Below are 25657 nucleotides of genomic sequence, written 5' to 3'. Positions count from 1 at the left end.
CTGCCACCGAGAGGGAGCCTGCTGTTGCCAGGAAGCAAAATTCAACAGTGCTGCGATGGCCACCTTAGACATCCCCGCAACAGAAGAAGAGGAAGTCATGGGTAAAAGGGCAAAAAAGGCCCAAAGATTTATTTTTAAATTTCAGTGAAGAATCTCAGTGAACCAATTGGCCAGGAAGAGGAGGTTAAGAAGTCTCTCCCTCTAAGTGGGGAATGGGGGGATGGGGGGGGGCGGGATTGGTGAGCTTTCCATCTTTGTACTGCCATCCCTCTCATGGTGTTCCCTGGGGTTGGTAGTGGCAGTAGAGAAGAAAATTGGACATGGCCGAACACCCCGCCTAGCGAGGGGAGAGTTTCCTGTGTCCGGCACTGGACCGGCTGAAATATCGGGCGAGTCCGAACATAACACTCAATTTTCCTCCAGGCATGCACTCTGACACGTCCAGTTTTCCGATATTCAATGCGCCCATGCGATCCAGTGTGCCCAGGAGGAGACCCAGGAAAACTTCCCTATAACCTCAAATTAGCAACAATTGAATGTACCTGATTCATTGTAAACTGTTCCTACATCCAGTTTAAATGCTCCAATCAGCGTTCCACGGATCAATTTGGAATGCAAGACCTGCACAATCACATCAGCATTTAGAAAAATAGCAAATGAGTGAAAAGGTTTACTGAAAAACTTGGCATTTATTAATGAAATGTTAAAACGGATAAAAATAGGACATTCCCAAGCTTTGATCAGTTCATCTGCTGTCAGTTCCTTACTCTTGTGATAAAGGTAAACTTTCAGGTTTGGACTTTGGGCCCATTTTCAAAAAACAGATAAATTTTCAGGAATGGAATTCAGTGGGTATCTTCATGGTTTCTTTAATATGTCCCTATTTCATCAAATAACAATTCATTTGTATAGTTATGATGCTGTTATTACTACTTATAAATAATACTTCTGTTACTAAATGCTGAACCACAGGCCCTGGTTTTAAAGGGGGCGCGGGTACGGTGCATATGAGCCACAAGCGGTAGTCGAACCCGGGGAGCCCGGGGACCTGGAGGCCCAGCTGATTGGAATGGCCGGGCCATATTTGAATAAATGTTCCCCAAGTCCCATCGGATCTGACCAGATCCATTACCTGGCCGGCGGGCAAGAAAGGGATTTTGGCGGCAGGAGGCCGCAGCTGGCGGACCTCTGGAGGTGATCTGGGGGTGTTTTCTGGTCGCAATTGGGGGGGGGGGTGCGGGTAAGGTTGGGAGCTCCCGGGGCGAGGGAGGCCCAAAGCGTCCTTGTGAGGCCTGGAGGACCACTCTTGGTCCTCCTGACCCACAAGGAAACCTAAAGTATCCAGGCTCCCGACAGGTTTGCCTTATGGGGAAGCCATCATCAGACCCAATCTGCATATTTAAGGGAGGGGGGGGATTTAAGTAACTGATCTCATTTTAACTGACCCCACCCCCTCCTGCCCGGTTTCTGCCAGGTGGGAGAAGTTAGATTCGAACCCATTTAGACCAAAAAGTTCCCAGTTCAGCCCCTAGTCTTTTTTTAAATTCATTTTTGGGATGTGGGCGTCGCTGGCAAGGCCAGCATTTATTGTCCATCCCTAATTGCCCTTGAGAAGGTGATGGTGAGCTGCCTTCTTGAACCGCTGCAGTCCGTGTGGTGAAGGTACTCCCACAGTGCTGTTAGGGAGGGAGTTCCAGGATTTTGACCCAGCGACAATGAAGGAACGGCCGATATATTTCCAAATCAGGATGGCGTGTGACTTGGAGGGGAACTTGGAGGTGGTGGTGTGCCCATGCGCCTGCTGCCCTTGTCCTTCTAGGTAGATGTCACGGGTTTAGGAGGTGCTGTCGAAGAAGCCTTGGCGAGTTGCTGCAGTGCATCTTGTAGATGGTACACACTGCAGCCACGGTACACCGGTGGTGGAGGGAGTGAATGTTTAAGGTGCTGGATGGGGTACCAATCAAGTGGGCTGCTTTGTCCTGGATGGTGTCGAGCTTCTTGAGTGTTGTTGGAGCTGCACTCATCCAGGTAAGTGGAGAGTATTCCATCACACTCCTGACTTGTGCCTTGTAGATGGTGGAAAGGCTTTGAGTCAGGAGGTGAGACACTCACCGCAGAATACACAGCCTCTGACCTGCTCTTGTAGCCACTGTATTTATGTGGCTGGACCAGTTAAATTTCTGGCCAATGGTGACCCCCCAGGATGTTGATGTTGGGGGATTTGGCGATGGTAATGCCATTGAATGTCAAGGGGTGGTGATTAGACTCTCGCATGTTGGAGATAGTCGTTGCCTGGCACTTGTGTGACGCAAATGTTACCCTGCCACTTATCATCCCAAGCCTGAATGGCATGCAGGTCTTGCTGCATTTGGGCATGGATCTGAGGAGTTGTGAATGGAAGTGAACACTGTGTAATCATCAGCGAACATCCCCACTTCTGACCTTTTGATGGAGGGAAGGTCATTGATGAAGCAGCTGAAGATGGTTGGGCCTAGGACACTGCCCAGAGGAACTCCTGCAGCGATGTCCTGGGGGTGAGATGATTGACCTCCAACAACCACAACCATCTTCCTTTGTGCTAGGTATGACTCCAGCCAGTGGAGAGTCCCCCACCCCCCCACGCCCCCCCACCCCCACCGATTCCCATTGACTTCAATTTTACTGGAGCTCCTTGATGCCACACTCAGTCAAATGCTGGCTTGATGTCAAGGGCAGTCACTCTCACCTTACCTCTGGAATTCAGCTCTTTTGTCCATGTTTGGACCAAGGCTGTAATGGGGCCTGGAGCCAAGTGGTCCCGGCGGGACCCAAACTGAGCATCGGTGAGCAGGTTATTGGTGAGTAAGTGCCACAAATAATTTTTTTTAACTGCAATAAAAAGTGATTGTGTATGGCCTGAGCATTGCTCAGTTGTTCCTATCTAACACTGTATTTATCAAGTATTTGGCCAAAATACCAGGAGTTTCCTCTGCCAATCCCAATCTATACAATGCTTGGGTAAAATCTAAAGCAGCTGAATGATTAAAATCTCTTTAAAGAATGTAAAAACCCGGGGAGAGATTTCCTCTGTGCACTACATAATCATCAAACCTGTTCTTTGGAAAGGGGTTTATAATTTTATTACACTTAGTTCACAAAGGACTTTTTCCCCTGCCCTAGATTCTATGGGGTAGATCTTGACTTTGTACGATATTGTAAAACGGGCGATAGTGAATTGGCAGCCCGCTTCTACATCACTTATTGCCTTCAATGGGTATAACAATCGGGAATGATGTAAAGGGCTGACAAACTCGCAATTATCCATTTTACACTATCCCTGTTTCTTTAAATCACAGCGAGAATATTTCTACTTTTGGGCGGGGAAACCTTTTTCAAACCAACTTCTCTTTTCCTAAATTGTAATAACATTCAGTTAGAGTATACTGGACAGTTAAAACTTTATCTGATCATTTACAAAAGGTCATTTAAAATTGTGTATAATAATGCGAATACTTACTGAAAGGTTAATGATTCTGTCAAACAATGTATCTGCTGGACCAATGTAATCAAACACAAAGTACTGCAAAGATAGAATGAATAAGTAATTAATCGTGTCACAGTAACTATTCTATGCAATTCTATTGTTCAGTCCAACACTGACACAGATATCAGGAGCATCTAAAATGCAGCTGTGTATTAACCTGGACAAATAGGGCGCGAGAGGAAGCAGGTTTGATGGGCCAAATGGCCTTTTCTCCTTTGACTGTTCTTAGGTTATAAACTTGGTCTTGCTGTCTATAGAAATGCAACTAAAAGCTCTTTGCTTTACTACCTATATGGCAAAGCAATTGCTAAGTTGTTTAAACAGGCTGCTTTCTTTGAGAGTTTGAGGTAATTATGCTAGGAACAGAATTCAAGTAAAAAGCTAACTAATAATGCCACACAATTTAGATGTAACCACAGTGATTTTTTAAAATAACTAAACACTGTTTGACATTGCTGTTGTCTAAATAGCCTCTTCAATAAACTAACTGTTTATTATGACTGATTTTTAGGATGTGTGCGAGAGACATGAACACAGATATGAAATGTTCATTCGGCAGTGGAAGTTTCTGCATTATTTCAGAAACAAGGATACAGGGAACATATTTTATTTTATGTTTTAATAATTTATATAAACAATAAACAGCTGAGGAAAATTGGGATGTTAATTTATATTTACTTTTAAACACAACCAATTTATATTTGTGTGTTTTGTGAGTTTTCTAGCTTTTCTCCAAAATGAAATCAAAATCAATATCACATCCGCTGTCACATCTAATCTTCTATTTCAATTATCAGAGAATGCAGCTGAGATTATGTATTTTGCTAGTGTCCTTTTACTATTCCCAATTCTATAAAAATAATTTCTTTTGCAGAATATTTGTTATATTTTCTTCTTCCCGTTTCACACATCATTACAAGCGAAGATCGTGTGGAATGGGGGTGTGGGGGGGTGCAGTGTGAGGGGGATAGCCAACTTCCAGTCCTCTGACAATGTCACTCTATTACCCCGGTGCGCAGGAATTTCCAGGTAGCTGTAGCTGCTCTATGGAATCTTCCATCTATCCCTATGGGAGAAGAGTTGATCTTCACTCAGTAATCCCCCACAGCAACATGGTGAAGATCAGTGAGTCACTGTGTGAAGATTCCCAGGAGCGAGTCTATGATCTTCCATTTTGGGCAGTCTGCCCCAGGGTGTTTGGTTTCCTCACATTGGCACAGGCTACAGGGGCTCCAAAGCACTGCCTATAGGATTTTTGGGCTGAATTTTCAGGCCTCCCTTCCAGTGGAAACAGGATGGTAGTGACATGAAAATGGAGTGCAAGAACTTAACCATCCTTTTGCTGCCGTACCGGTGGCCGTCGCCATCTTGCTGGGGTCCTGAGGAGGGCACCCAGCTGATTGCAATACTTAAATCGGAGTCCTATGACGTCAATGTAAACCCAATGTCATTTTTGGGTTTAACTCGCTGGGGGATGAGCCATGCAAACTCCGCCCGCTATCAGCTGGCAGCTGGGCAGACAAGGACCTGAAAGATGAATTGTTCTTGACATTTGTGGGGCTGAGAGGGGCAGGACTGCTCCTCCAGGCTGCACAAACCCAGCCAGGACCACTGCCGCTATGGCTCTCCCGTCCACCTCCCACCCCGCCAGGAACCGACCGGACAATCTGATGTTGTGCCGGCCCTGATGTTGGCAGACTGCCCCGGTGCTCGGTTTCCTCTATACGGACCGGGCTTTCCGGTGGGACTAGCGGGCATCCAGCCAGTTGCCCATATTCGCTCCTGGGGAAGATTCACCTCTTTTTTTTATTAGGGATATTTTTCTGAATTGCTATTTGAACTTTGAAAGCCATTCTGATCCTTTCAAAACTAATGTCTAAACTCTCTTACTCTCAACAGGCTAAATCACCATTATTTGTTCACAACAGACATGCCTTTATTGACATGATGAGTGATTCAATACTTTTACCTCATTGTAAAAAGGGGCATTCGTCGCCTCTTTCACTGTTGTTTGCTTCTTTTCATCTCCGACTTCAATTATTACTGTCGGGTCAATATTTTCCCCAGCCAACTGCCGCGCCTCAGTGATCGTAATGGCAATCTGTTAGACACAGGAAGCATGAGTTCTCTGGTGAAAAGTTTTCAAGTTGTATGCGTCAAACAATCATTGAAAAACTACTGGAATCAGTTACTATGTTCGCTTACCTGATAGTGTTGAGACTTGCTTTCAGTGGGTTGTATTTTAAACACTGGTTTTGATCTGTGCAAAATATTTTGTTAAAGAAGTGTGATTATTATCCATATTTTTGCATAAGTTTTGTAAAGTAAATAAAATACTCAAATCAATAACTAATTACAGTCTGCTCATATTACAAACAATGACGGACAGGTAAAAACCATCTGGTCCATCGAGCCTGTCCCACTCAATTGCGATACCTTGTTTATCACAACATATACTCTCCACCCCACCCAAAACCATGTGATCTCCTGGGAGAGGCAAAGAAACAGATTTTAAAAACCTAGGCCAATTTGGGGGGGGAAAAAAATCTGGGAAATTCCTCTCCGATCCATCTGGGCGATCGAAACGAGACCAGGAGATCACTCTGGCCCTGAATTGCCTGCAGCACCTACCTTCTGTAAGAGGTGATCTCCGCCCCAGCCAGAAACAAATCCAGCTCTCGCTAGAAGGAATTCAGTGAGTCCGCGCCCACCACACGGGACAGCAGCCTGTTCCAGAGGTCCACTATTCTCTGGGAAAAGAACCACCTCCTGACATCTAACCTAGATCTAGCCTTATACAACATAAATTTGTGACCCCCTAGAAAATAGTTATTGGGAAGGAAATAGTTTTGTGCTCGTCCTGGTTTAAAATCAGCTAGTGTTTTAAGCTCTTCTTTTTTCCACTCCCGACATCATGCAAAACAGAATGTGCGTTGGGAACATGAAACATGTGTAGATGATAAAGGGGTCCTATTTTGAATGGACTGAGGAATTGCTCAATCAGGAGTATATCAATAGGTGTCCTCTTTCAGGGAGGACACCCCTCCAGTCAAATGGTAAGGAAAAAGTAGTAACCTCTAGATGCAAAGTAAGGAAATGCATTTGATAAATATGCATGCATTCGAGTATTAGAAGTAATCGTCCAAAGTATGGAAACAAATATCCCAAGGAGATATGGCTCAAAGGTTTGTGACTTTAACCAATCCCTGTCAGTCTCAGCAAGTCGTGATAATAACCTCAATCTACGAATGGTATCTACTTGCTGGGCATTAAGTACTTGTTTTAACTAAAGATTCCAAAATTGAGTAGGTAGGAAAGATTTATGGCAGCCATACATGAACCAAGTACATTATTGTTTTAATTAGTGTGGCAGATAGTTTAATTTATTTTGAATGCGTTTTTTTTTCTCATGCATAATATTGTGAGGCTGGTAAGTGTTGGGAAGAGAACTTAAGCAAGATCTTAAGCTCATGGCACCAAAGCACACACAGAAAATGGTGACTGGACACCAAAGAGTAGATTTTCTGATATGATAGCAAAATACTGTGGATGCTGGAAATCCGAAATAACAACAGAAAATGCTGGAAAAACTCAGCAGGCCAGGCAACATCCGTGGAGAGAAATTAGAATCAACGTTTCAGGTCAAAACCCTTTATCAAGACTAAAGAGGCACAGGGAATGAAATAGATTAAGAGGCCGGGCTGGGAGAGCACAAGAGAAGAGGAGACATTAAGAGATATTCAAAACGAGACAAGATGGTGGTAGGACTAGTGGAGACTCACCTCTTTTTCCGATACATTGATGACTGTATCAGTGCCGTTTCCTGCTCTCGCCCTGAACTAGGCAATTTCATTCACTTTGCCTTCAATTTCCACCCTTCCCTCACCTTCACATGGTCCATCTCTGACTCTTCCCTTCCCTTCCTCAACTTCTCCGTCTCCATCTCTGGGGATAGGTTATTGACCAATATTCACTACAAGCCCACTGACTCCCACAGCTACCTGGACTACACTTCCTCCCACCCCGCCTCCTGTAAGGACTCTTGAAGTGTCCGTGTGTTGATAAAGACACTGAAGACAGGAGTTGGTTCATAGGTATTTACTAAGCAAAGTCTGGGGGGGGGTTCTAACGGATATACACAATATACAGGCTTATATAGCCCGAGTGGCAATTACCGGCATTACAGCACACCTGGGGCACTTAAAGGTACATACACTACAATTCCTCCCCTTTTAGCTAACCAGTACATCATATTTTAAGTAATTATTAATTACATGTTATAAGCAAAATAATATACATTGCTGTAGTTAATTAATTATAAGTCAATCTCTCAGGAGGCTTCCTGACTCAGTCTGGATAACGCCTCGGGGCTGTAGCAGTTTCTGGTGGTGTAGTAGGTTCTTCTGGCAAGGCTGATTCGGCTTGAATGCCAGTGTTGGGTTCATCGGGTTCCAGTATCACCGGATCGGAGGTAGATATGGGTATCTCTACTTCATCGTTAGATGTATACAGTTGTGGTGTAGGTTGTCCCTTTTCGGATGACTTTATGATTTGGTCAGCATGGCACCTTATTATGCTTTCTCCGATGTCCACGGTATACATCAGTGGTCCTAGTCGTGTGCAGATAGTTCCAGGCTGCCATTTCTCGGTACGGTAGTCCCGGGCCAAAACTTGTTGACCTATCTGGAAGGTTCTAGTCGGCCTTTCATTCATGCCTTGAAACTGCCGGTTCTCCACGTCCCTTCTGATGTTGGGCTTGACCAAATCCAGCCGGCATATCTTAGGTTTCTATTGAAGAACATCATGGCGGGAGTTTGGTTGGTAACCATATGTGTTGCATTCCTGTATGCGAATAAGAAGTTATCCACCTTGTGCTGAAGTTTTATGTCTTCATTACCCATGGCCTTTATGGCCTTCTTGAAGGTCTGGACAAACCTTTCAGCCAATCCATTGGTGGCGGGATGGTATGGGGCGGACGTGTAGTGCTTAACCCCATTGTTTTTTAAGAACTTTCTGAATTCTTCGGACACAAATTGCGGTCCATTATCAGAACATATCTGTTCCGGCAGCCCATTCCTGGCAAATATGGTCCTTAATACTGTGATGGTTTTTTCCGTGGTGGTGGAGGACATCTTTATTACCTCCGGCCACTTGGAGTGTGCATCAACCGCGATTAAAAACATTGAGTCCATAAATGGACCAGCAAAGTCGATGTGCACCCTTTACCAGGGAGATGAGGGCCACTCCCATGGATGTAGAGGGGCTTGTGGTGGAGCGTTTTGGACCTTCTGGCATCCTAGGCAGCTCTTGGTCATTTCTTCGATGTCTCCATCGATACCTGGTCACCATACAAATGCCCTAGTTCGGTTCTTCATTTTCACTCCACCCAGGTGCCCCTCGTGAAGCTCCTTTAGCACTTTATCCTGGAGTTTGGGTGGAATTGCCACTCTGGATCCACACATCAAGGTTCCTCGGCACACTGACAGCTGTTCTCTTCTTTGCGAGAATGCTGGCAACAGTGGTTCGCCATGTGCTGGCCATCCCTTCACTGTTAAATCGTAGACCCGTGAGAGAGTCGGGTCATTTCTCGTCTCCCTTTCAATGGCAGAATTTGTTACTAGTAGACATTCCACTATGGTAGAGTGGAACATCTCTACTGGGTCTACTGTAGGTGCCTCTTCTACCGTTGGCAACGGTAGGCGCGATAAACCATCAGCATTCCCATGCTGTTTTGATCCTTTGTATTCTATGTTGTATTGGTGTGCCCCTAGAAAAAGGGACCACCTCTGTAGCCTTTGCACTGTCATAATGGGAACACCTTTTTTAGGGTTGAATATGGAGATGAGGGGTTGATGGTCAGTCAACAAGGTAAATTTTTGTCCGTGTAGGTAATGGTTGAATTTCTTCACTCCCCATACCAGGCTGAGTGCTTCCCTGTCGATTTGGGCATAGTTACGCTCAACTGAGTTTAATGAGTGTGACGCAAAAGCTATCGGCCGTTCTGAGCCATCAGGGAATTTATGGGATAATACTGCTCCTATGCCGTAAGGGGATGCATCGCACGCCAGTCTGATTGGCAGTGATGGGTTGTAATGAGCTAAAACTTCTTCGGATGTGATTAAGTCTTTGCATTTATGGAAGGCACGTTTACAGTCTTCGTTCCAATTCCAAATCACTCCTGTTTGTAGAAGTTCATTAAGAGGGTGTAGAAGAGTTGATAAGTTCAGTAAAAATTTATGATAGTAATTTATTAATCCCAGGAACGACCTTAATTGTGAAACATTTTCAGGTGCTGGGGCTTTTATGACCGCTTCAATTTTTTCAGGTGACTTATGCAACCCTTCATTATTAATTATGTGGCCACAATATGATATCTGATTTTGGAAAAATTCGCACTTGGGGCGATTCGCTCATAGGCCCCGTTCTTTCAGCCTAGTGAGCACCTGCTCCAAATTGGCAAGGTGCTCGTTGTCGTTTTCTCCTGTTACAAGGATGTCGTCTAGGTAGCATTGAGTCCCTGGAATCCCTTGCAGGACTTGCTCCATAGCTCTTTGCCAGATAGCTGGAGCTGATGCTACTCCAAAAACCAGTCGATTGTACTGGTACAGGCCTTTGTGTGTGTTTATCGTGAGATACTTTTTAGAGGCCTCCTCAACCTCCATCTGTAGATATGCCTGTGCTAAGTCAATTTTGGTGAAACGTTTCCCTCCGGATAGTGAGGCGAAAATATCTTCTATCCTCGGAAGAGGATACTGTACTGTGTGAAGGACTGGGTTTACAGTCACCTTGAAGTCTCCACAGATGCGAATTTTTCTCTGTTCTTCAGATTTATCTTTATTCAATGCTTTTTTCATGACTGGAACGATGGGTGTTGCCCACTCGCTCCAATCTATTTTGGATAATACGCCTGCTTTTTCCAAATTCTCCAGCTCTGCCTCGACTGCTGGACGTATTGCGTATGGCACCGGTATTGCTTTAAAAAATTTGGGAATTGCTGCATCTTCCACTTTTATTGAGGCGGTGATGCCTTTCAAGGTTCCTAGTTTCTCTTGAAACACTTCTTTGGCGTTGGCCAAGATGTCTTTTAATCGTTCAGGTATGATGTCATCATTGTTTTTTTCCTTACTGGTCACCGTCAGTGCCTGAATGGAGTGCCAGTCTAAACGTATCTTTCTGATCCATTCACGTCCCAACAACGGTGGACCACCATCTTGTAGAATGTATAAATACAACTTTAGTATTTCTTTGCCGTTGTATACAACAGGCACCCTTATTTTTCCTTTGGGGTATACTTTCTGCCCCGTATATGTTTTTAAGATAATGGATGTGTCTTTTAGAGGTATATGCGAAAATAGCCTCTCGTAATCCCGTCGATTTATTACGGTTAGAGCTGATCCTGTATCTAGCTCCATTTTAACTGGGGACCCTGCTATCATGAGGGTAACCCAAATGGTTTGGTAATCATCTTTGTCAAGTACATTATGTAATTTGAGACAGCTTAGTCTCTTGTTTTCGGAGTCGCTATCGCTCTTCTGGTCTTTGGAGCTACTGTCCGTCATCATTTGTACCTTCCTGTACTTTTCTTTATTGATTTTTTTTTTTCTGTCTGTGGATTTATTTTGTCCAGATCGGCATACCCGTGCAATGTGTCCAATCTTTCCGCATTGCCTGCATGCTTTGTCCTTGAACCAGCAGTCCCTCTGGTTATGGGTGGACCTGCCGCAGCGATAACATCTTTCGAAACCCTGTGTCATTTCATGGGTGCCGAAGTCCTGTGTCTTTTGTTGTATCTCTGCAGCTCCTCTTGCTGCTGCTTCGTATGATACAGCCATACTGAAAGCTTTGCCCAATATTAAATCTTTTTCAGAAAGCAGCCTTTTTTGTGTTCCTTCACTTAAGAGACCGCAAACGAATTTGTCTCGAAGATAATCTGATAGTCCTGCCCCGAATTGGCAGTACTTTGATAGCTTTCTTAATTCGGTTAGGTAATCAACGTTACTTTCATTTTTGTGTTGATTTCTCTTGAAGAACTTGAATCGTTCCGCTGTCAGCAGCGGTGTTGGGTTTAAGTGCTCCTGCAGGGTATCAACAATTTCTTTAAAATTCTTGTCCTTTGGTTTGGCTGGAGTGATTAAATTTCGTAACAGCCCATATGCCTTTGCGCCCATTAAGTTCAGAAGTACTGAAGCTTTTTTTCATCTTCTATTCCATTTGCAGTGCAATATACCTCTACTCTTTCCACATATGTGGTCCAATCCTCTATTTTGCTATCAAAAGCATCAATATTGCCAGACTTAGGCATTTCAGAAAAGATATGGCGCTTCCCGTGCTTTTTTTTCTTTTCTGCAGCAAAGATATGGCGCTTCCCGCGCTTTCCCGCCGCTGCTGCCGATGACAACGCTGTTTACTGCGGTTTCCGTTCTTTTTTTTAATTTTTATTTACTGTTGGAGACTCGTTCCCGTCGGAGTTTCTCTCCAGGTCTGAACGCTGACCTGCTTGCCGCGCCGGCCGTCTCCCGAGTGCTCCCTCCCAGTCCGTTATTGCTTGCCTCCGATTTCGCTGCCTGTCTCAGCTGTAGAGCCAGTCGCTGGAGCCCCAGCCTGACGCCCAGGAAGGATTAGCGCAGTACCTGCCACCAGCTTGGCCAGCTGGTGAAACCACAGCTTCTCTCACTTCCTTGAGTCTTCTGGACGCCCAAGGAATTGATGTCCTTGAGGTGCTGCCGAATTGCAGGTAAGTCCGTTTCCACTTCGTCGCCACTGTAGTGTCCGTGTGTTGATAAAGACACTGAAGACAGGAGTTGGTTCATAGGTATTTACTAAGCAAAGTCTGGGGGGGGGTTCTAACGGATATACACAATATACAGGCTTATATAGCCTGAGTGGCAATTACCGGCATTACAGCACACCTGGGTCTCTTAAAGGCACATACACTACAACTCTATTCCATTCTCCCAGTTTCTCCGTCTCCGCCGCATCTGCTCCGACGATGCCACCTCCCACACCAGTGCTTCTGACATGTCTTCCTTTTTCCTCAACCGAGGATTCCCCTCTAACGTGGTTGACACGGCCCTCGACCATGTCCATTCTATCTCCTGCACTTCTGCCCTCACCCCTGCCCCTCCCTTCCGGAACCACGATAGGGTTCCCCTTGTCCTCACCTTTCACCCCACCAGCCTCCACATTCAACGGACCATCCTCCGCCATTTCCGCCACCTCCAAAGTGATCCCACCACCAAACGCATCTTCCCTTCCCCTCCCCTTTCAGCATTCCGTAGGGACCGCTCCCTCCGAGACACCCTAGTCCACTCCTCTATCACCCCCAGCACCCCTTCCCCTTCGCCTGGCACCTTCCCGTGCAAGCGCAGGAGATGTAACACCTGCCCTTATACCTCCCCCCTTCCCACTGTCCAGGGCCCCAAACACCCCTTCCAGGTGAAACAGTGATTTACTTGTACTTCTTGCAATCTAGTATACTGTATTCGCTGCTCACGATGCGGTCTCCTCTACATTGGGGAGACCAAACGCAGATTGGGTGACCGCTTTGCGGAACACCTCCGTTCAGTTCTTAAGGGTGACCCCGAGATTCCGGTCGCCTGTCATTTTAATTCACCGCCCCATTCCCACTCGGACCTCACCGTCCTTTGGCTCTTGCATTGTTCCACGGAAGCTCAACGTAAACTCGAGGAACAGCAACTCATCTTCTGATGAGGCATTTTGCAGCCTTCCGGACTCAATATCGAGTTCAACAATTTCAGATCATAACCTCGGCCCCTATTACATTTTTACTTATATTTTTTATCCACACCTTTGTTGTGGTTTTTCCCTTCCCCCCTTTCCTTTTTTTTTCTCTCTCCCACATGGCAGCTGTCTCCCACTCTGCCAGCGCATTTCACACCTAATCTATAGCTGTCTTTTGTCTCCACTAGTCCTATCACCATCTCGTCTCGTTTTGAATACCTCTTAATGTCTCCTCTTCTCTTTTGTTCTCTCCCAGCCCGGCCTCTTAATCTATTTCATTCCCTGTGCCTCTTTAGTCTTGATAAAAGGTTTTGACCCGAAACGTTGGCCTAGAAATTGGGTTTTGGCTTAGCCAGGGCTTTAGCGCCGGAAAGTAGTGCCAGCGCTAAGTCCCCTGCGCGCGCCAAAAATTCAGTGGCGCCGCGCCCAAACAGCTGCCGGCGCTACTGAAGGGTCTTAGCGCCTGCAAAAGGGCGCTAACTGCTGTTTCGCGTCGCAATTCCGGCGCTGCGGCAGCCGATGCGGTGCGGCAGGCTGGGGAAGTGCAGGCCTCCTCCTTCCGTTAAGGAGGAGCTGCCTGCACCCGGCCGCGGCCCGCGCAAATCTGCTTAAAAATGAGCCCGGCACCTCGGACAAGTGCCGGGCTTGCATCTGTTCCGGGGGGCGGGGGGGGGGGGGAGAGAAGTCCGGGGAGGGAGCTGCGGGCAGGCGGCCGGCGGGAAAGCGGCCGGCTGCCGCGGGGCCTTTAATGCGCCGGCGCTAACTGCAGTAAGGCACCTCTGACAAAACGCTGGTTGCGGCTGCCACGGGCGAGGCGGCCGCAACTCAATTTCGGAGTTCGGGCGGGTTACCACGGCAACCGGGACGCTGCGCACACCGATGACGTCATCGGTGCCGGCGCAGCGCTACCGGAGCAACGCCGATTTAGGGCCCCAGGGAATTTCACTACTGGCCATAACTCCGGCGCAAGGCCCTCTAGCGCCTCAAATGAGGCGCTAAGGCTACTGAATTTTCAGCCGATAGACTCTAATTTCTCTCCACGGATGTTGCCTGGCCTGCTGAGTTTTTCCAGCATTTTCTGTTGTTATTTCGGATTTTCTGATATGGATAGTTTACCCCTTAATGCAAAGCTCACCCAAAGTGAAGCTCACTGTATTGCGAGCAATTTAATGAAGTCAGCTCATTATCATAATAACACATGGCTTCAGGTGCAGATTTGGACTTGTGCAGGGAGCAGAAAATAGTGGTGTTGAGGAAACGTAAACAGATGCAAACAATTGAAGGGTAGTTTCAGAATAGGAGACAATAGGAGCCCTTGCAGCCTTAGAAAAGGTTTGAAAGTTATTTCAGCCCTGCAGGCTTAGCTACTGCTGCAGGGACAGAGGGCTAAGATGTGACAGGCAAAAGTGAAGAGAAAGGAAACCCAGCATGCAGACCAGAGTCTGCAGGCAAGTGATCGAGCTGCTCGGCACTCAACCTCCTGCCTGATGGCTTCCAAACTGGAGACGATGCTGCAAGGGGTGGTTCTGAGGAAGGTGACCTCATTTGTCATTCCACATCACATTCGCTAAGTTGGTATTATAGCCTTTCTGGAATGAAGTCGGGGCAAGTTGAAGTCTGCAGCTGACCCAAACAGTCTCTAGCAGTGACAGCTCTATGATGCAAATTAGCTGAAGGGGTCCTTGCAGTAGATGGTACAGCTCTGTAGTTGGTTCTCCACTGATCCAGAGCCTGTGCCAAGTAGGTGAGCCAATGGCTGCAAACATGGAGTGAGACAGCACAGAAAGAGGCTAATCGGCCCGCCGTGTCTGTGCCGGCTCTTTGAAAGAGCTATCCAATTTGTCCCGCTCCCCTGCTCTTTCCCCATAGTCCTGCAATTTTTTTCCCATTCAAGTATATATCCAATTCCCTTTTGAAAGTTACGATTGACTCTGCTTCCGTCATCCTTTCAAGCAGCGCATTCTAGATCACAACTCACTGCGTAAAAAAATTCTCCTCCTCTCGCCTCTGGTTCTTTTGGCAATTGCCTTAAATGTTCTGCCACTGAGCTACATCCCCAGCTATTGGGGGCATCTTGGCAGATGTGCCCAATCTGGTTGTGTTGGCTGTTGGTCACCTTTCATGCAGTACCACAGAAAGCAAGACGTAATGGGGGTTAAATTAGTCTTCGGCAGTAGTAAGGCAGGCGATAACCAATCAGCAGCTCGTTTTACCTCCAGCCCGATTTTCTTTTCCCTAATGGGGGCGGGGTTTTAAAACGGGCTGTCGATTTGCTTTCACCTGCTCTGCGCTACCACAAAAGACCAATTTCACCCCCACTGCGTTTGGGGTGTTTCGGAAAAACCTTCCATCAGTATAGTTTGTGACTCAATTACGTATCATATTTGTGGCACTGGGACTGCTGTCACAGCTTTCTTTGAGAATTAGAGCTTCTGCCAAAGCGAGGTATGTGCACTTCCTTTTGCGTGTGAGGGTTCGAGGATATAGGCACAAAACATATATCTGATTCTGGTGGACCTGCTTGGCATCCCTCCATTGGTCTTCCACTAACTCCTCCCAGAAAAGGATTCCCACTGGGAAGCCCGTTGGTGGCAGCAATGGAGCTTTAGGAGAGAAAAGACACAACAGAGCAGTTTTTACATGTGCTCCTCAGAAACTAAGTGACAGCAAGAAAAAAGGCAAAACAAAAATCAAGAAATGTCCTGAATACATACACAGTAGGATTTTACTGTATGATTCCAATTGTTTGGGAGGCCTGGACATCCACTATGCAATGGGCACACATATCACTGAGCATCGTGCACCCATAAAAAACAACATGCATCGATAGAACACCTTTCTTGTCCTCAGGATGTCTCAAAGCACTTCACAGCCAATGAATTACACTTTAAGTGTAGTGTTGTTTTGCAGTGGCGTCAGTTGAAGGATAAATGTTGAAGACGCCATTAAGCGTTCCCCTGCTCTCGTTCGAATAGTGGCATGGGATCTTTTACGTCCACCTGAGGGGACAGATGGGGCTGCAGCGTACCAATTCATCCAAAAGACAGCATCTCTGACAATAAAATACTCCGTCATTATGGCACTGAGGTGCTAGCCTAGATTATGTGCTGTGATGGAGTAGGAAACCACAACCTTGAGACTCAGAGGTCAGAGTGCTAACACAAAGTCAAGCTGGTACAAACATTAGGAAATTGTGTACAGGACGGTGCCCTCCCCTCCCTTCATTTACATATTTTGTTAATTTAAATGGACTGAAAATCATAGTCTGGGGACCCGCAATTTCCTGACCAGCGCTCCCTGCAAACACAGCTCCTCTCCAGGAGCATCAGAGCCTGTTACACGCTATTGGTGTGCAAGGCTCCCCACTGAAACCACAAAGTCAAAAAATTAGAAAGCCATCCTATCTAATCCTCAATCCTGGTGCTAGGTGCAAATAAATGGAAAAGTGTTCAACTTTTCAAAAACTGATGTTCATCACCTTCGTAATCACAGACCTGTATCAAAAATTATAAAGAAAGTAATAAACTAGTAGGCTGTCAAATTCCAGTGAGGAACTTGCTCTTTTTTGTACTAAAGTTATATGTGTCTATGAATAACGGAACGAAGTATGTTTTCACTTTCTTCTACTTCTACTGATCACATAGCTTGAAATAATTTTACTTAAATGACTCATTTGTATTTAAATGGCACTTTGCCAATGGTTTGACATTCCAGCTCACGACTCCCCATTGTTCTGTAGAGTGTTGGTGTCACTCAAAGGATTCATGATTCCATCCATCTGTTCTTTTGTATTTAACACTAGCTGGAGTGCCCGGCGGTGCCGAGGGTTTTTTGAGGGCATGTTGTTATGAAAAAAGTAGAAATAATTTTTATATATATATATAAATGAGTTTGTCTGTCTGTGTGGGAAGGAGAGAGAGAGAGAGGGGGAAAGAGAGAGAGAGAGACTGGGGGGACAGAGAGGCCCGGGGATCAAGAGAGCGACTGGGGGGAGAAGAGAGAGTTGGGGGGAAGAGAGCGACTGGGGGGGGGGAGAGAGAGAGAGAGAGACTGGGGGGGAGAGAGAGACTGGGGGGAAGAGAGAGACTGGGGGGAAGAGAGAGAGAGAGAGACTGGGGGGAGAAGAGAGAGACTGGGGGGGGAGAGAGAGAGAGAGAGACTGCGGGTGAAGAAGGGTGGCCGCCATTTTGTGAGGTCGGCGGGAAGTTCCCTCACCCTCTCTCTCTCCCTCCCCCTCTCTCTCCTGCCCCCTCTCTCTCCCTGGCCCTCTCTCTCTTCCCCTCCCTCCCCGCTCTCTCTCCCTCCCCCGCTCTCTCTCCCTCCCTCTCCCTCTCTCTCCCTCTCCCTCTCCTCACCATAGTACCAGAACGGAGCATATCCGACACCGCACCGGGAGACCGGGTGCCCATCGCTCCGAAGCAAGCCCGGGGTTCCTCGTGGTAAACGCGGCGGGCCTTTGGACCCGGTTGGCCAGGCGGCAGTGGAACGCCTTTCGCTGCGGACTCCCATGGCCAATATCGGTTGGGAACGGCTCGTGTGAAAGCCCCGGTTTTCCCGGTCCCGCACTCACGGCAAGAGAGAGAGAGGGGGAAGGAGAGAGAGAGAGAGAGAGGGAAGGAGAGAGAGAGAGAGCGAGAGAGGGAAGGAGAGAGAGAGAGAGGGAAGAAGAGAGGGAAGAGCAGAGAGAGAGAGGGGGGGGGGAAGGAGAGAGAGAGAAATTTTTAAAGCTTCAGGCCCGGCCGGTCTGTAATGGCCGCCACTCACCTCAGTAACGGCAGTTTGAAGGATTAGGCCCTGCCCACAAATGCCAGGCTTTTTTGTAAAACTGGTTATGAGACTGGTGGGCTGGTCACTCTCCTCTCCCCTCCATCCCCCTCTCCTCTCCCTCCCCCTCTCCGCTCCTCTCCCTCCCTCCCCCTCTCCTCTCCCTCCCCCTCTCCTCTCCCTCCCCCTCTCCTCTCCCTCCCCCTCTCCTCTCTCTCTCCCTCCCCCTCTCTCTCCCTCCCCCTCCCCCTCTCTCTCTCCCTCCCCCTCTCCTCTCGCTCCCTCCCCTCTCCTCTCCCTCCTCTCCCCCTCCTCTCCCTCTTCCTCCCTCCCTCCCTCCCCCTCTCCTCCCCTCTCCCTCCCTCCCTTCCCCTCTCCTCCCCTCCCCCTCTCCCTCCCTCTCCTCTCTCTCCCTCCCTCCCCTCCGTCTCCCTCCTTTCCTTTCTCTCCCTCCCTCCCCTCTCCCTCCCCTCTCCCTCCCCTCTCCCTCCCTAGCGCCTCAGGTCCGGCCGGACTCACCTCGGTACCAGAACGGAGTCAGTCCGACAACGGGAGGCCGGGTGCCCAGCACTCCGAAGCGAGCCCGGGGTTCCTGACGGTTAACGCGGCGGGCCTTTGGACCCGGTTGGCCGGGCGGCAGACGAACGCCTTTCACTGTGGACTCCCGTGTCCGATTGCGGTCGGGGACGGCTCGTTGGAAAGCCCCGGTTTTGCCGGTCCCGCACACATGGCAAGAGCGAGAGGGGGAAGGAGAGAGAGAGAGAGTGAAAGGGAGAGAGAGAGAGGGAAGAAGAGAGGGAAGAGGAGAGAGAGAGAGAGAGAAATTTTTTGAGCTTCAGGCCCGGCCAGTCTGTAATGGCCGCCACTCACCTGAATAATGGCAGTTTGAAGGATTAGGCCCAGCCCACAAACACCATGAAACGCCCCCCGTGATGCAGCGCGCGGATTGGTCAACCTTCACGTCACTCAATGCTAATGAGCGGATTTCCCCCGTATGATTGGCCAACCGCTAATGAGCAGAATTTTGAACGTTTTTTGTCTACTGTCCGAACAATTTTTGTCTGACCAAAAAGTAAATATGCCTAGGACACCCTCCTAATCATAACCTTTCTTTTGATATAACATATGTGTAGGTACGCTCTATAACTTTTGAGTGATGCCCAGACAGACAGACAGACAGACACCACTATCCTTTTATATATATAGATTTACTCTGGAATAAACAACCATATCATTAGCCAATCAATTAACTGTTATCCATCTTTGAAGGGTTATTTATTAGTTTAAATACAGCTTGATTAAAAACCACTTTTACATTGTCCAACACCTCCTTTCATTAAATAGACTTGCAATGTCCCTGGAAGTAGTGTCTCTCTATATATATACTGGAAAGTAAAAATGCATTGTTATATGTCAAACAACAACAACAACTTGCATTTATATAGCACCTTTAATGCAGTAAAATGTCCCAAGGTGCTTCACAGGAGAGTTATCAAACAAAATTTGGCACCGAATCACACAAGGAGATAATAGGACAGGTGACCCCAATAGCTTGGTCAAAGAGGTAGGTTTTAAGGAGTGTCTTCAAGAAGTAAAGAGAGGTAGAGAAGTGGAGAGGCTTAGGGAGGGAATTCCAGAGCTTAGGGCCTTGGCAGCTGAAGGCACGGCTGTCAATGGTGGAGCGATTAAAATTGGGGATGCGCAACAGGCAAGAATTGAAGGAGCGCAGATATCTCTGAGGGTTGTAGGGCAGGAGGAGATTACAGAGATAGGGAGGGACGAGGCCATGGAGGGATTTGAAAAAAAGGTTCAGAATTTTTAAAATCGGGGCGTTGCTGGACCGGGAGCCATTATAGGTCAGTGAGCACAGGGGTGATAGGTGAACGGGACTTGGTGCGAGTTAGGATACAGGCAGCAGAGTATTGGATGCGCTCAAGTTTATGGAGGGTGGTAGGTGGGAGGCCATCCAAGAGAACATGGGAATAGTCAGGTCTAGAGGTAACAAAGGCATGGATGAGGGTTTCAGCAGCAGATGAGCTGAGGCAGGGGCAGAGATGGGCGATATTACGGAGGTAGAAGTAGAATCATAGAATGTTTACAGCACAGAAGGAGGCCGTTCTGCCCGTCGAGCCTGTGCCGGCTCTCTGCAAGAGCGCTTCAGCTGGTCCCACTCCCCTGCCCTTTCCCCGTAGCCCTGCAATTTTTTTTCCTTCAGGTTCAGCCTCAGATTTTGCCAAACAAATTTTGCTCACACGTTGTACATGCTTATAATTTCTGAAATGTGAAGCTACCATCTGCACACTGGGCGAAAGGTTTACTATACTGGAGTCACCTACCTTTTTCTGTGAGAAATATTACTGGAGGAACTGCTGGATGGAATTTCAATACTGGTTCCATCAATATCTTGACCAATGACTCCAGGGTTGTCCAGCACACTGTCAGTGTCATCTTGATCACCTGGGAATCAATCACAACCAGCACTCGTATTTCAGCATATGTTAAAGTTTTAATATTAAATAATCTCAAATTCTCAATACGTGTTTGAGGGTGGCGGGGAAATGACTACATTCTTGCTAAGGTGAAGGTTTCGACTGGTAGAGAACGAGAGGTTTTGCCTTTTTGTAACCCACTGTAGCATCAAACACTCCTAGGTTAGTATTGTATAACTGAGGCACTCTGCCCCACCAATGTACATTAATCCCAAACTCAAAAGAGCATCCGTTACTACATTAGTTTGAATTTTTCTACTTGCCATACAAGCTATCCTTATAACCTCCAAGAGTGAAATTGCCAAATTACAGGTATCTGTTTTGTGCTATCGACTCAAACCCACTGGAAATAGTGTGGACATTATTATGCAAATATGTTAGAGAAAGGACTCTTTCCAACTAGGAGAGGACATACTCATCTCATCAACCGAGGCTGAATTCAAACCATGGCTCTTTTAGGGATCTAATATAATTGGTGAATAATGGGTGAAATGCAGAGTTTTACTGCAGCCTGCAGTCCATGAATAAGGGCCTTTTCTAACCTAGTTTAGTACAAGCAGCATTATATGATGTTACAAATAAAAGTCTTGTAAATGAAACACAAGAGAGTAACTTTACTGTTGCAAAGTTATAAGACATTTCAGTGCTGAGAATAATTAAGCTACCCGAAATCTGCTCATTCTGCCATTATTAGTAGAGTTGCTACCTGTCTGGTTTTGGATTGGACAGTTCTGTTTTTGAGTTGGCTGTCTAGAAATGTATAAAATGTACACAGGACACCAGAAATCAGGGCTCTAAAATAGAAGTAAATATTTTTCCACTTACTTCTGAAACATTAGTCATTAAATCATAAAGATTTTTGATAAATTTTCATTCGCAGCAAAGAAAAGATTCAAACGGACGCCCTTACCCGGTCCCTATTCTGCCTACCAACTGGTTTTGGACACTGTTTGAGTAGTTATTAGATCTGAAACACTTTAGATGCTTGCTATGAAGACATCGGGCTGGATTTTCATTGAGGAGGCGGGTAGGATGCGGGACTACAACTTTTGGGTTGTAGTCCCACCTCCATCGAGTTCTAGCCAACCCACGCAATTTAGACTTGATTGACCTTGTTGAGCCCGCCCAGTGGGTTCAGCAGGCCAATTAAGGGCCACCCGGCAACAGGTGACATCACAGATTGAAATTTCATCTGTCAAGACCTATTGACAGATGAAGTATCAGCGTTTCACAGCTGTTTGAAGCTGTCAAACACTGATAATCTGTACTCCAGGTTAATTCCTTCCTCTCAGGATGATTTAGAGATCTCCCCGGAACAGAAAGCAGAGGCTGCAGATTTTGACAGCTGGCGGCCATTCTGCTTTCTGTGCCGGTGAGATGAGGGACTCCCGAGACCTGAAGGAAGGAAGGCTGCAAAGGTAAGTAAAGGATAGTAGAACTTCTTTAAACACTTTACACAGACCAAACACACTTACCTCTGCACTCATGCACCCATCACTCATCTGAACACCAGACATCTCGACCCCTCCAAGCCCTTCAGCCCGATGGCCCACCTCGCTAACTTGGCGTGGTTTGGAGCCGTCGGGAATCCCACATTTCAACAATGAAAATAGGGATTAGGCTAAAAACTGCCTGTTAACTACATGTTAACAGGCAGTTAATTGGCACTAATCCCCTTCCCGCCTCGGGGAGGCGGGTCCCAGTGCGGGGCGGGTACCCGCCTCCTTTGAAACTGGAATAGAGGCGGGTTGGGGGCGGGATGGGGTCGGGACCCCCGATTTCGGGCTTTTAAACCCCCACGCGCCTCCAATCCCGACTCCACAGCCCAATGAAAATCCAGCCCATCATGTATTTAATTGAATCTTAAAGTTGACCGTACTCACAGCTGATTACCCTGGCACAAATCCCTTTTTATTTTTGCAAAGTTGCAAACTTGAAATAGAAATTCACGATGTTACATTGCAGTTTTTAAACCACCCACAAGAGTGAGAAGGGAAGTGGCACAACGCCAAACTGCTCAGAAAATCCTCTCTTTCTAAAATGTGCTGGGTTTTTTTATTGTGGGAAGAGCCTTTTGCACATACAGACTTTAGAAGTTTGCTGGCCCCAGCCTGAGCCCTCCCTCTAGCTACTGTAGCCACATTGTCTGCTCCTTCCCATTCTCCAAGATTCTTCAAAGCCCCTCTACCTGATGTGTTTGGGTATGAAAACAAGCAGGGAGATCAGCAATTGACAGAATTAGTGAAACTATTGCAAAATGGGAGTGAGTCCAAGATGCCAATGAAGAATGGTGCTGAAACCTCTCGAAACAAAAATGGAGAATAAATCATTGCCAGAATGCGGAAGTATGCAGAAACAATTAGTCTGATTGTTACTTCGGTAGTGTGATATCCGAGTGGTAAGGTCAGAAACTGAGATAAGCAAGATCTTAAGGAACAAAACCCAACTGTTTATTACACGGTGTAGCAGAGAGACATAGCTCTTACAGGCTGCAGGCAAAACACAGTATTTCTAACTGCACGAGCCAAGATGGAGGATTCACCTCTGAGTCATACCCATAATGCAATGCCACATTACCATACTAACTGGTGTACCAGGACATTACCTTAAACACTGGTGAATATGATCCCTTAATCTTTGGCTCCATCTGGTGGATAACTTAAACATTACATCCCAGATTACTATAGGTAGGTTAGCTTAGAACAGTGGACTAGACCATTGCTGAAGAGTGTCCATATAAATGTGGCACTGGAAAGATTTGGTAAAGTTAGCAATTAACATATTGGGGTAGAACTTGGTCTTGGGCGGTTGGGCAAAACAGGCAATAGTGAATCGGCCACTCGGTTTACACCCCACCCCATTCTATTTTCCATTTCCATTTCCGGGTTGTTGATTTGCTCTCGCCTGTTTTGCGCAAATTTCCACATTGTATCAGCAGCATTAATAAATGTTCATGAATAATAACATTTCCATTAGCAATGCACATTGCACTGAGGTTTACTGCTGCAAACAACCTCTGGGCTGCTTCAGTACTACTGGCCCACTCTCTGGCCTTGGTCAGTAGCCCGAGCCTGCTCTCTTTGACTCATTAAGTTAAAGCAGTCTGCTTTCTTTGATCTATCACTATAAATCTCCAATACCAGTATAAACGAGAGAGGAACAGACGTAAGAATAGGGAAGTGAATAAAGAGAATCAGGAGAGAGAGAGAGAGAGAACATGGAAAGAACTGGCCACAAAAACAAAATCTCTCCACCTAAAGAAAGCCTGTGGCCCAGACAACATCAAAAATGAAATGCTCAAGTTCAGCAATATGGAGATGCAGGGTGCGATACTCAAACTATTCAACATCATATTACGCTCAGGCTGTTTTCCCGATATCTGGTGCCAAGGACTAATCTCCCCCATATATAAAAGTGGAAACAAATCAGACCCAAATAACTACCGCGGCATCTGTGTCAACAGTTGTCTAGGGAAGTTATTCTGCAGTATTCTAAATAGTAGATTACTTGATTTTCTTAACAAACATAATATCCTCAGAAAAAACCAAATAGGCTTTCTTCCAAAACACCGCACAGCCGACCATATCTATACCCTTCACACCCTCATTGGAAAACATATACACCAAACAAAAAATGGGAAAATATTCGCCTGTTTCATCGACTTCAAGAAAGCCTTTGACTCTATATGGCACGAAGGGCTCTATTATAAACTTCTTCAGTGTGGAATAGGGGGCAAAGTCTATGACCTTATTAAATCAATGTATCTGAAAAACAAATGCGGGGTCAAAATTGGAGACAAACGCACCGATTTCTTCACCCAGAGAAGAGGCGTCCGGCAGGGCTGCAATTTGAGCCCGACCCTGTTCAACATATACATAAATGAATTAGCAGACATGCTGGAGCAAAGCGAGTCACCAGGTCTCCGTCTCCTGGATGGAGAAGTGAAATCCCTGTTCTATGCGGACGACCTGGTTCTGCTGTCTCCCACAGAACAGGGATTACAGCAACAACTAGACCTACTCGACAAATACTGCCAAAATTGGGCTCTAACAGTAAATCTAAAGAAAACCAACATCATGATTTTTCAAAAAAGGCCCAGATGTCAGGAAAACAAATACCAGTTTACCCTCAGTGATACCACTATAGGACACACTATGAGCTACACCTACCTTGGTCTAACTATTACAGCATCAGGGAGCTTCAGCATAGCAGTGAATGCACTAAAAGAAAAAGCCCGAAGAGCCCTATATGCAATAAAAAGAAAATTCTACAACATCCAAATCCCAATCAAAATCTGGCTCAAAATATTTGACAGCATAATCCTGCCCATTGCACTGTACGGTAGTGAAGTATGGGGCCCGCTAAATCACCAAAGCTACACTAAATGGGAAAAACACACAATAGAAGCCCTACATGCAGAATTCTGCCGAAGCATCCTTCGCACCCAAAGAAAAACGCCAACAAATGCATGCAGAGCCGAACTAGGCAGATACCCACTGATAATAAACATCCAAAAACGAGCACTAAACTTCCTAAATCACCTCAAATCTAGCTCCCCAGACACCCTTCATTTCAAAGCCTTTCAGACCCAAGAGCTAAACCCAGAAAAGAGTCCCCTGAGTCAGCTGCTACTGAAACTAAGTACTCAGCCGGACCCTGACCAGCCCCAGACCAACACAGCCGTCCAAACACCAATCCGAGTGAACCAAATCATTAAAAAATGCAAAGAAACCTACCTGGAACATTGGAACAAAATAACCGAAAGCCAAAGCAGATTAGAATGTTACCGGGCCCTAAAAAGAGAATATAAACTGGCAGACTACCTCACGACCATCAGAGACACAAAACAGAGACAGACCCTCACCAGGTACAGACTAAGCGACCACCAACTGGAAATTGAAAAAGGCAGATACAAGAAATCCTGGCAGCCTAGAGAGAATAGAATATGCGATCAATGTCTGGCTGGCGAGGTTGAAACAGAAATGCATTTCCTCCTAAAATGCGAAAAATTCAACACATCAAGAAACATATTATTCAACAAGCTAAGCCAAACAACCCCAGATTTCAAGGAATTGGATGATCTGTCAAAATTGAGATTAGTCCGAGGAGAAGGAGACAGACCATACCTTGGGGCCAAATA

The 25657-nt window shown here is 46.4% G+C and overlaps 1 protein-coding gene across 1 annotated transcript in view; it reads right to left on the bottom strand.

The window, feature by feature from the left end:
• Nucleotides 1-25657, bottom strand: part of LOC147115177 (fer-1-like protein 6) — a 904394-nt gene that overhangs the window by 17424 nt on the left and 861313 nt on the right. Inside the window, exons 3-7 of the mRNA XM_085993508.1 lie at nucleotides 20365-20485; nucleotides 5729-5783; nucleotides 5493-5624; nucleotides 3497-3559; nucleotides 543-621 (exon numbers count right to left, since the gene is read on the bottom strand). Coding sequence (XP_085849634.1) covers nucleotides 543-621; nucleotides 3497-3559; nucleotides 5493-5624; nucleotides 5729-5783; nucleotides 20365-20485 — 450 coding nt within the window. The remainder of the gene's footprint in view (nucleotides 1-542; nucleotides 622-3496; nucleotides 3560-5492; nucleotides 5625-5728; nucleotides 5784-20364; nucleotides 20486-25657) is intronic.

The sequence above is a fragment of the Somniosus microcephalus genome, chromosome 7 (genome assembly GCF_052327205.1).
Source record: "Somniosus microcephalus isolate GS21.2 chromosome 7, FLI_Smic_1.0, whole genome shotgun sequence".
Lineage (NCBI taxonomy): Eukaryota > Metazoa > Chordata > Chondrichthyes > Squaliformes > Somniosidae > Somniosus > Somniosus microcephalus.
This window is presented reverse-complemented; position numbering and strand designations above follow the sequence as displayed.